Here is an 11,892-nt window from a genome sequence, read left to right as displayed (position 1 = left end):
TTTTTCTTTTTTTTTTGTTTATTTGGACTACTATTCTGATGAATTACCTGTTCTATTATATATTTTGCCATTTTATACGGCTATTTTTTCCATAATTAGAATCATAACTCCACATATTTTCCCCTTATTTTTGTGCATACTATTTTGAACCTGCTGTTTTTATCTTTTCACTTAACAGCATATCTGTTAGCTGGAGACATTCTTCCACCACCTTTTTTAAAATAATAATTCTTTTGCAATATAAGTCAGATATCATACGATTCATCCTTGAAAAGTGTACAGTTCGGTGGTTTTTAGTATATGCATAGAGTTGTGCACACATCACCAATTTCAGAACATCTTCATTACCCACCAAGGAAGCTCTTTACCCATGAGCAGTCACTCCCCGCTTCCTCTCTCTCCTCAAACCCTGGAAGCCACTGTCTACTTTCTGTCTTTATACAGATTTAGCTTTTCTAAACATTTCATGTAAATGGAACCATATAATATATGGCCTTTTGTGACTGGCTTCTTTCACTTAGTGTAATGTTTTCAAGGTTCATCCACATTGTTCCATATATTAGAATTTCTTTCCTTTTTATTACCAGGTCATATTGAATTAAATCATATGAATATACCACTTCTTGTGTATCCATTCATCTGTCGATGGACATTCAAATTGCTTCCGTTTTTGGCTATTACAAATGATGCTGCTACCCACATTTATTCATGTACAAATTTTATGTGAATCTATGTTTTATTTCTCTTGGGGTTATACCTAGGAGTTGAGTGACATGGAAATTTCATGTTTAACTTTCTGAGGAGCTGCCAGACTGCTTTCCACAGCAGGTGCACCATTTTGCATTCCCAGGAGCAGGGCAAGAGGTTCCAGTTTCTCTGAATCCTTGCCAACACCTGTTACTGTCTATCATTTTGATTTTAACCATGCTTATGAGTATGAAGTGGGTATATTGTTGTGGTTTTGATTTGTATTTCCTTAATGACTGATGATGTTAAGCATCTTTGGTGTGCTTGTTAGCCATTTATAAATCTTTTTTGGAGAAATGTCTGCTTAGATCTTTTGCCCATGTTTTTAACCCCACTGGTATATGTTGTGCAGATGTGCCACTATTATTCAACCATCCCCTCTGCTCCAACTTTTTTTCTCAGGAGGCTGATGCTGCCCTTTCCTTCTTCCAACAGATCCTGGACTCAGAGCTATTTGAGCTGATGCATCAGAATGGGGACTACACTCACTTTTACTTCTGCTATCGCTGGTTCCTGCTGGATTTTAAGCGAGGTACACTGGAGATTTTATTTCTAGACTATTTATAGCAGAACTGAACGGGAAAAGACATTGTAGAGGTGTGCCTGAAGGGTGCTGGGGCAAAGGCAGCAGAGGAAAGTGGCACACGTGTGTGGAGCTCTGACAGTCTATTCACTCTGCCGTAGGTGCTGTTAAGATCCCAATTTGACTGTGAATGGGTTAACAAACTGTGGTATATGTATACCATGGAATACTATTTAGCCATAAAAGAAGATGGGGACTTTACAGCTTTTGTATTAACCTGGATGGAATGGAAATACATTCTTCTTAGTAAAGTATAACAAGAATGGAGGAGCAAGAATCCAGTGTAATCAAATACTGATATGAAGACAGTGGATGAACTAATACATGCCCACACATGAGAAAACCTCAATTCAAGCTGGGGGAGAAAGGAAGGGAAGGGGAAGAAGGGAGGGGGAGGGAGACCAGTGAGCTCCCCCCAGTGGGCACAATGTAAGGTGTATGACACAACTCCTGGGGGCAGGACACAACTATAACAGGGACCTTACCTAACAACGCAAACACTGTAACCTAATCGTTTGTACCTTCATATTAATCTGAAATTAAAAAAAAAATCCAAATTTGACCAATGAGGAAAGTGCTGTTGAGAAGAATGACATTCAGAGCTAGGACTGGGAGAGCCAGGATCTGAATACACCTTTGTCTACTCCCAAAGCCTATTCCCTTCCTTTCTGTAATGATGCTTATCAGGGACCGGGACTTGTAAAGCCCACCAGGCAGGGGTTATTCTGTACACATTTCAAACATGACTTGGAATTGATGCATATAACACAGCACACTGTTGCCATTGTGCAAATGTAGGGGAAGGTAATAATAATAACATCTAATATATATGAAGGGGTTTATTAGTTGATGGACACTGTGCTTAGCCATTTATATGTATTACCTCATTGGTTCTCTTCTACTATCAGCTTCACTCACCTTCCAGATGAGAAAAGAAAGAGGGAAATAGAGAAGTAATTAGCCCGAGGTCCCCTGGCTAGCGAGTACTGGAGGAAGGATTCACAGGAGTTTACTGGACATGGGAAGCCTTGCTTTTAACCCCTGCTGTGTTCTGTCTCTTTACTAGAATCAGAGGCAGCACCAGCTCTGCCTATGTGCTTGGGAGACAAGGTTTAGAGACACTTCCATAGGTGCTAATGGAGATGGAGATGTGGGTTAGGGGTGAACTCTGGTCAAAGGGCAGGGCAGGGACAGGTCTGTGTAAATCAAACCTGGACATGCCAAGTTCCTCTGCTCACAGAGTATCAGAGCTGGAAGGAACTTAGAACCCACCTGCTTTACATAACCCATTCTACAGATGGGTAAATCTGAAGCTTCTGTCAAATGACAGAGTCCAGGTCTCTTGGACCTGGCCTGGGCTCTATCCGTTGCACCAGCACAGAAGCACAAATCAGAGCTGGCCTGGGATTTTCCCAGAATGATTTTCACAAGGGAGGGCAGCACCAACAATGAAGCTTGGGCAACTAAGACACTGCACTCAAAAATTTATATAATTTTAATTAGCTGGCATTTTAATATTAGTAGCTCTGTGGAAAGTATAGTACCAGGACCCACCTCACAGAATTTGATTCTGTTAAATGACTAAATGGAGAATTAGGTCTCTGGTGGGCCCTTAAGGGTGGGGCAGCCCAGGCTAAGAACCTTACAGGGGTCTGTGCTTTGGGGGTATTCAGGCAGCCATGTGGCTCAATGCTGCTGCCTCCTTCAGGAAGCCTTCCTCTTCTCTCCAGAACTTTATGGTTCTGGAGGTCAGAACATCCTCCACATTCTTTTTGAGGCTCTAGGGCAGGGATTTTCAACCGGTGTGCCATGAAAAATTTTAAAGATCATTAATTATTTTCGAAAGAAGTTCCAAGCACAGTAAGTATATTTTTTGTTTTACTCTTTTTTCTTTTAATCAACGTAATTTAAGTGTATCACAGAAGTTTAACTATAGATTCAAGCGTGCCATGAGATAAAAAACGTTGAAAAACACTACTCTAAGTTCTACCCATTTCCTTTCCTTTTCCAGTGTGTGGGGGCTGCCACATTCTTCTGCTTGAGATCAGATTCATCTGATCTCTTGTTTCTGTCATACATTTTCTCTTTGTGACCCTGAGCCTCCTGCCTTTCTCTTATAACAGCCCTTGAAGTGACATCGGGGCTGGGTAATCTAGGATAATCTTCCCATTTCATGAGACTTAATTTAATCACCTCTGCAAAGCCCCTTTTGCTATATAAGGTAATATATTCACGGGTTTTGGGATTAGGACCTGGACCTCTGGGGGCATTTTTCTGTCGACTACTAGTTCTTTTTCCCCTGAGTCTCAGTCATGAGGATATTTTGACCCCAAATTTGCCAGAATACCTGCCCTGAGCTCAGTGGGTCTCATGCCACTCTGATGTTAGAAAGTCTGCAACTTACCCAGTGGTTGACCACTGTTAACCATGGTGCCTTTCTAAACCTTGGTTTATCTACCCATAAAATGGGCTGAAGAGTACTGTCAACCCCAGGAGGGGCATTGAAGTTATGAACACACTTCGTGCACGTAGTGCCCTTGGCACATTGCCCAGTACTTGGGTAGCTTATACAGCAACTGGTGACGCTTTGAGGATGAACATTGTGGGATCCAGAGCGGTGCCACCTGAATTCAAATCCTGGCTCCAGCCCTACATGGGCCAGTTACTAAACCTCCCTGGTTGTCTTCATCCATCAAAGGGACCTAAATGTGAGACTCACCTCAGAGGGTGGTTAGATGGGGAAGTTCACTTCATGTGCTGTCATGACAAACATTGGTGCTCAGTTGTGTTGGTGATGTGAGGATGGTACTTACACCAGGCATTCTGAGGGCCCAGCACTTACAGATAGAAGGACAAAGCAATCCAATGAATGGGAACAGTTCACTGAGCTCCCTCTCTGCCAAGGCAGGTTGTTTCTTTAGCTGCGTGAAGGCCCAAGTTCTGTGCCAAGAGTGGGCCTATTGTCATGCGCTGAGGCTGGCAGTGCCAGGCCCTGAGAGGTTTATAGGGGGCTGGGGAGCCCTGCATGTCACAGGGGGAGGAGGAGCCATCTGGTCGCCTGAAGGGTGTGGGAAGCACAGTTCTCCTCCTTGAAAAACCAGGAGAAGACCTGTAAGCCATTTACTCTGGGGTTATTGGCATGGAGAGCAAAGAAATGGGAAGGATGGGTGGGATGGGGTGGATGCTGTGCGGAGACGGACCTGGGGCTGTTCACATCGCTGGGACGTGGGTTCTGTCTCAGCCACCCTCGGAGCCTTTTCTTACACCCTGGCATAGGAGGATACTCTTGGTGTTGACATTTCTTGGTACTCCCTTCCCTTCTTTTTAATTAAGACCTGTGAGGTGACAGGGTGGCATGGATCAAAAGCCAGACTTGTAAACAATATCCACTTAACCCTGTTGCCGTTCCTTCCCCTCTCTCTAGCTGTGAAACTGGGGTGCATAAAGGTAGACTCCTCTGAGTAACCATTTCTCTTGATTTTTTTTCATTAGAGGGCTAGTCCTTTTCTTCTTAAAAATTCAGACAATCCTCTTGCCTGTTGTAAAATCCCCCCAATGCACAAATACCACTTGGAGTCTTTATATTCCGTTACTCACGCATTCATTTATCATGTGTTCACAGAAACCTACTATGTGCCAAGTCTGCTGGCAGATGTTTTCCACGTACTTTCTCCTTTAATCCTCACACACCTCTGAGTAGGTGTCATAGAACTTGCTCATAAACTGAGCTTTGAGAGATGACTTGGCTCCTCAGAGGCACCACACAGCCACCATGTTCACTCAGAAGACATGGTATCCACTTAATCAATTTGTGAAAAACTCCGTGTCTTTTAGGAAGTATGGCTTAAACAAGTATGTTTTTATTATTTTTATTTTTTTATTTGAGACAGAGTCTCACTATGTCACCCTAGGTTGAGTGCCATGGCATCACAGCTCACAGCAACCTCAAACTCTTGGGCTTAAATGATTCTCTTGTCTCAGTCTCCCAAGTAGCTGGAACTACAGGTGCCTGCCACAGTGCCTGGCTATTTTTCTGTTGCAGCTGTCATGTTGCTTAGCTGGCCAGGGCCAGGTTCAAACCCTCCAGCCTTGGTGTATGTGGCTGGTGCTGTAACCACTGTGCTACGGGCACTGAGCTGATTATTTTTTCCATTAAAAAACACAGAGGGTAGCAGTTCATAATTCATGTTGTCAAGGCCTTTTTCATGTCACAATCCCCAAAGTGTTGGCTTGTGGTCTCTTGGTCCCAAGGTGGTTGCCATGGCCCCAGACATCACATCCTCATTTCAGGAAGAAGGGGAGGCAGCACAATAAACCACATTTGCTCCTATTTGTAAAGCAAAAGCCTCCCTAGATATCTTCCCCATTTCCTCTGATGTTCTTATAGACAATATTTATGCTCAGAACTGGGTCACATGGCTACTTCTAGCTGCAAAGGAAGCTGAAAAAAGTAAGTCTCTGACTTGTTAGAAAGGAAGGAAGTTGCCTGCATCTTTACTGTTGATTCTGATACCATGTTCTTCCCTCTTCACTGGTCATTTCCCTGTTCAAATTACACAACAAAAAAAGCATGAACTTTTAACATGTCCTCTTAAGCCCTGTGCCATTATTTTATCTTTAAATGTTTCCCTTTCTCAAAAGTTAAATCAATTTATTTAAAAAGGAACCTTTAAAAATATCTCTATTGTAAACAGAAAACCTTATCCCTTGTGTTAAATAGAAAATAACAATAGACTCGGCGCCGTTTAGGACGCCGGCCGCATACACCGGGGCTGGTGGGTTTGAACCTGGCCTGGGCCAGCTAAACAACAATGACAACTGCAACGAAAAATAGCTGGGCGTTGTGGCGGGCACCTGTAGTCCCAGCTACTTGGGAGGCTGAGGCAAGAGAATTCCTTAAGCCCAAGAGTTTAAGGTTGCTGTGAGCTGTTGACACCACGGCACTCTACCAAGGGCAACATAGTGAGACTCTGTCTCAAAAAAGATAAAATGAAAAGAAAATAAAAATAAGAAATTAAATACAATGAAAATAAAGTGATATTTTAAATCTACTGTTACTGCAGTCTCAGATTGATGCTGTTTTCTCTGTGCTAAATTGGGAGATTAGCAGATAGTGGAGAGCTAAGTATTTTATAGTGTCACCAAGCGGTAACTGTCTCAGGGACTTCCGAAGGCTCCCATGAGAAAAGAAAGGAAACAGCTTTCACACAGTGTCATTCAAGGCATTTTACTGCAGTGCCTGGATATCAGAGCGTCCTGTTACCTAAAACCATCTTGTGTCCCAGGTGGGTGGCATCCTCTCTCTGAGGAGCTCAGCATATTCTGTTCTGCCTTACCTGTGCCAGGCATCTAGTAGGTTATGGGAGGGGGATCTCAGACTGAAGGTGTCTGTGCCATGGGTGGGGTATGGTGGTGGATGTAAATCTTGCAAGGGAGAGAGCCTCAGGCTTATCTCTGCTCTGACACAAGGCATTTTGATCAAGTTAATTGCCCAGGAAGGTTGGAAGTCACTTTGGCATGTGAAATCAGCCTGGGATTTTTAGAAGAGGTCTCATTTAAACTTCTCTAAAAAGATGGGTAAGATTCAGGCAAATAGAAATTGTGCTGTGGGTAAAGGGGTCTCCATGGAGGAGGAGAAGGGTGAAAAGAACATTCAATTCGAGCATCTGAGAGTATAGGTCAAGGCCTGAAGTATAGACTTGTTTAGTTTTTTTTTTTTTTGAGGGGGGGCTTTGAATACCTTGCCCAAGGCAAGGGGCAATGGGAGCTATTGATGATTTTATAGTTGGAGAGTGACATGATCAGACATAGTCCTTGGGGCAGCATAAGCTAATTCCTTCAGAAATCTACTTGTACTAGGAACTATTATTAATTATTTTTCTGAAATGTAATATGTACTTCTCAGGCTCCCTAAGGAGAGAGCATGTTGTGCTCACATTTTTCTGAGTCCAGCATTGTGCTGCTGCATTTTATGCTGAACTGAGCCTTGGGGGCTGAGTTTCCTCTGCTCTCTTGGAACATTAGTTCCAGGGCTGGTCTTCCTTCCTACTCTCTCTTCCATCGCCAGGCGGGACACAGCCTCTAGGCTGGTCCCAGTCTCGCTTCTTTCCCTGAGTTGTTCTAATTGTCCTTGGAAACCTTCTGGTTATGTTTGTAATGATCATTCTATAAAGTGGAGCCAGTAAAACTCTTAAGTGAGGGCAGGGCCTGGTTTATTGTTCATTCGACATTTTTATTGGGTATGTCCCAGGGGAAAGGTTGAAAACCCTGAGCTCTGAAGCTTTGAATTGAGTCAGCATGGGAAGTCTTTCCCTAAGATGTGATTCTGCATCTGTTCAAAGTTCTAGAATAGGTACATATCCTTTGAACCAGATAGCCTACTTCTAGCCAAAATTTATGTTGGGAAAATAAATTGCATGTGGGCATTCATTGTAGTATTGGTTTTAATGTTCAACATTTGGAAAGTTGAACCATTAAAGATTTGGTAGTGAGGGATGGGTTTTCTAATAATGAGATATTCATATAATGGACTACCATAAAAGTGGTAGAAACCAGGCGGCGCCTGTGGCTCAGTCGGTAAGGCGCCTGCCCCATATACTGAGGGTGGCGGGTTCAAACCCGGCCCCGGCTGAACTGCAACCAAAAAAAAATACCAGGCGTTGTGGCTGGCGCCTGTAGTCCCAGCTACTCGGGAGGCTGAGGCAAGAGAATCGCTTAAGCCCAGGAGTTGGAGGTTGCTGTGAGCTGTATGATGCCATGGCACTCTACCAAGGGCCATAAAGTGAAACTCTGTCTCTACAAAAAAAAAAAAAAGTGTTAGAAACCGCTGTACAGTGTGTATGGCTATTGATGTGAAAGATGTTCATGGCATGGTTGGAAATTAAACAACGACAAAAATAAGTTTATACATAGCATACATGATCTGATTTCATTTAAATTCTGATCCCAAGTTCCTATTTTAATTGGAAATGCCTAGGTTGCTGGACATTAGAATGCTAATAGTGGCTGTTGGCTGTAGGTGGTAGGATTTAGGATTATTAAAACTACTCTTCTCTGTATTTTTGAACTTTCTGTATTTATCATGTAGGACATATAAAAGAGGTCAAATCATAGGGTAGATCTTAGCCAGAATATTGTAAGGGCTTTGAGTATTTGAAAGAGGAGGATGTCCCAATCTTGGGGGAGTCCAGTCTCCCAGAAGACAAACTTGGGCAGTCGAGAGCAGGGATCAGCAAACTTACTCTTTAAAGAAATGTGGTAAATATTTTAGGCTTTCTGGGCCCTATGGCCTAACTCTTGTCACTAAGAGAAAGTGCTAGATAAAGGCTCTTCAAAGAAGTCATAGATAATACATAAATAAATGGGCATGGCTGTTTCCAATAAAACTTTATTTACAAAACCAAGCAATGGGGCTGGATGTGGTGGCTCACACCTGTAATCCTAGCACTCTGTGAGGCTGATGCAGGTGGATTGCCTGAGCTCAGGAGTTGGAGACCAACCTGAGCAAGAGCGAGACCCTGTCTCTAAAAGTAGCTGGGTGTTGTAGCGGGCACCTGTAGTCGCAGCTACTCAGAAGGCTGAGCCCATGAGTTTGAGATTGCTGTGAACTATGATGCCATGGCTCTCTACCCAGGGTGACAGAGTAAGACACTGTCTCCAAAAATAAATGAGTGAATGAATAAATAAATAAATAAAACAACGACGACGACAATAACAAAACAAGCAATGGTTCAGGTTTGCTTGTGGACTTCAGTTTGCCAATTTCTGATCTAGAGAAAAATAAGAAAATGGAGCTTGTTAATGGTTTGAGTGAGTGGTCAGCTAGTCCCAAAATAGCACAAATTGTAGGAAGGAACAGGCCAATGAAATTGAAAAGGCAGATGTTTAAACAGAGGGCTAAAGATAAGTTGTATCATTCTTTCTCCACGTCAGCAATCGCACCTGGGCAAGGGGTGTTGGATGAGACAGTTTGGATTATGCTTTGGAGGGTATAAAAGGCAAACCAGCATATTAGAGGTTCTGAAAAGTCATGCTAGAAACGCCCTTGCTTGCCATTGTTGATCTCAGCATTTATCAAACTCTTTGAATACACCACAAAATGTTTTCGTGGTTGTGGGTGTGTCCTACTCACATCTGATAGTGCAGGGAAAGTTTCAGGAACGCTGTCACCCTGGGCCCAAAGTTGGCAGTGTCAGATGTAGTGAACTCTAAGGATGAAATTGATACACCGAAGTCAAGATGATGCTAATTAAGGCAATTCTTACAAATATAGTACACACTCCATAGGAAACTTTGCTCTCACTGATACCCCTGTCATCAGGGGAGTAAGAATTTTATTTAAAAGTCCTTTATTGAGCACCGATTGTTTTTAAGAAATCATGGGACCAGGTGATTTACAATGTGCCTCTTAGAATCCAGAAATTTGGTCTCCATGAGGGAAGTGTCAGCTGCACAAAAGTGGAAAATGCAGAACCAACGAGCCTTGGGGTTGAGCTAAGTCAGAATCACACTCTTTAAAATGATGGGGGATTTAGCAACCTCTTGTTTCTGGAGCCCAGAGTAAGGGAGGGACTCGCCCAAGCTGTCACTGCCCGTTAGTAGAGATGCTGAGACACAAACTAGGGTGATGGACATAGATTCCATTTTTATGAAATATCCAGAGATGGCAAATCCATAGAGAATGAAAAAAGATTAGTGGATGCCAGAGGCCAGGGGAGAGGGGAATGGGAGTGACTGCTTAATGGGTATGGGATTTCCTTGGGGGTGACGAAATGTTTTGGAATTAGATAGCGGTGGAGGTTGCACAATATTGTGAATTTACTAGATGTCACTGAGCAACATTGAAATGGTTGAAATAGTGAATAGTATGTTATGTGATTTCCACCATAATTATGAAAAAGGTAGGGTGATGGAATAATTTATTGTGTGAACCTGGACACCTTAGAGAATGAAGAGATGGTCTCAGGTAAACGAGAATGTGTAATCACCCTGACTAAAAACCACCCTGCTCTGACTTGCAGGCAAATGATTTTTCCTCGTGGGTGCTGACAGGTTGCAACTTTTGCAGCATTTCAAATGCTTATGAGTCCTGGGTTATTTCAAGCAGGGGTTCTGACCAGGGGTGTATTCTTGCTGCAATTGGGTACGTAACACTGTGAGGGACATCTTTGTGCAAATAGCTTTTCTTTTGTACTATTTCCATAGGATAAGTTTTTTGTTTTTGTTTTTGTTTTTGTTTTTGTTTTTTTGCAGTTTCTGGCTGGGGCTGGGTTTGAACCGCCACCTCCGGCATATGGGGCCAGTACCCTACCCCTTTGAGCCACAGGTGCCGCCCTCCATAGGATAAGTTTTCAGAAGTGAGATTACTGAGTTAAAAGTAAATGTGGGGTTTTTTTGGTGGGGGGAGTGAGGATATAGGGAGGAAACACTTGATTTGGAATCAGAAGACCTCTCCCCCTTACTGGCTTTGGGACTCGGATCTGGCTGTTTCTGGGCTGTGGGGCAGTGGTAATAATTCCAGCAGCACAGATGTATTGCAAGGATTAGTGAGAGAAGGCAGAAGAGACACGACATCACTTAGTATGGTGCCTGGCTCTCCTTGCGGGTCTCCAAAGATGTTAGTGGAAAGTGAATATTGCAGTTGTTTTTATAACTCAACATTGTCCCTGGGAGCAGATGAGCAAACCCATTTTCCATACCTGCCCCTGCAGTGGGTATTATCATTTTCTTTTCCCAGGGATGTTTTCCCTTCAGGTGCTTTTTTTGCATATTCATAATGCCCGTTATGGTGTCAGACTCTGGGGATACAGATGTGGGGCCTTCTTGTGTCAGGAGGACACAGAGATAATCATCACCCTTACCCTGGTGCTGGGCAAGGAGGAAGCGCAGGGAGCACAGAGGAGGCACCTGAACCAGCCCTGGGGCAGGGAAGGCTTCCTGGAGGAGGTGGCCTTGTGGTGGTGAGAATTGAGAAATGAATAAAGATTAGCCAGGCCCTGAGGAAATGGCAGGGCGGAGGTGTGAAGCTGAGGAAGAGCATGATGGGTGTGAGGTTTATGGTGCTGAAGTATGTGAGTGTGTGTGAGAGACAGACAGATGGGTGGTTCAATCATCTGGAGAGATAAAGAGGCTCTGGGACCCACCAGTTCTTAGAGAAGGAGTTTGATCTTTACCCCTCAGGGTAAAGGAGGGCAGTGGGGAAGAGCCATCCTGGTGCTTGCAAGTTCCAAATCACTCTGGCTGCTGCTAGCGATCTTCCCGCCTCAGCCTCCCGAGTGGCTGGGACTAGCGGCAGCTGCCACAACACCCTGCTGGTTTTTTTATCTTTACTAGAGATGGGGTCTCACTCTTGCTCTGGCTGGTCTTGACTCCTGAGCTCAGGCGATCCACCTGACTCTGACTTTAACTGCTCCTTCTCAGTGAGTCCTTCCCTGGTCACCCAATCAGTCTCCATTCTGTTCTTTATTGTCACTTATCTAACCTTCTAAATGTTTCACTTATTCATGTTGTTTATTTCCTTTTCTCAGTCTTCTTGAATCTCTCTATGGAGAACAGAGATTTCT

At 43.6% G+C, this 11,892-nt stretch overlaps 1 protein-coding gene across 2 annotated transcripts in view; it reads left to right on the top strand.

The window, feature by feature from the left end:
* Positions 1-11,892, top strand: part of LOC128579334 (small G protein signaling modulator 1-like) — a 97,333-nt gene that overhangs the window by 80,338 nt on the left and 5,103 nt on the right. The window contains exons 23-24 of one of the 2 annotated variants that reach the window (XM_053581469.1): positions 1,150-1,279; positions 2,239-2,501. In XM_053581469.1, coding sequence (XP_053437444.1) covers positions 1,150-1,279; positions 2,239-2,279 — 171 coding nt within the window. In that variant the 3' untranslated portion in view covers positions 2,280-2,501. Of the gene's footprint in view, positions 1-1,149; positions 1,280-2,238; positions 2,502-11,892 lie in introns of those variants that run through there. The other variant, XM_053581474.1, reaches the window with a different exon arrangement.

Source organism: Nycticebus coucang, unplaced genomic scaffold (genome assembly GCF_027406575.1).
Source record: "Nycticebus coucang isolate mNycCou1 unplaced genomic scaffold, mNycCou1.pri scaffold_46, whole genome shotgun sequence".
Classification (NCBI taxonomy): domain Eukaryota; kingdom Metazoa; phylum Chordata; class Mammalia; order Primates; family Lorisidae; genus Nycticebus; species Nycticebus coucang.
This window is presented reverse-complemented; position numbering and strand designations above follow the sequence as displayed.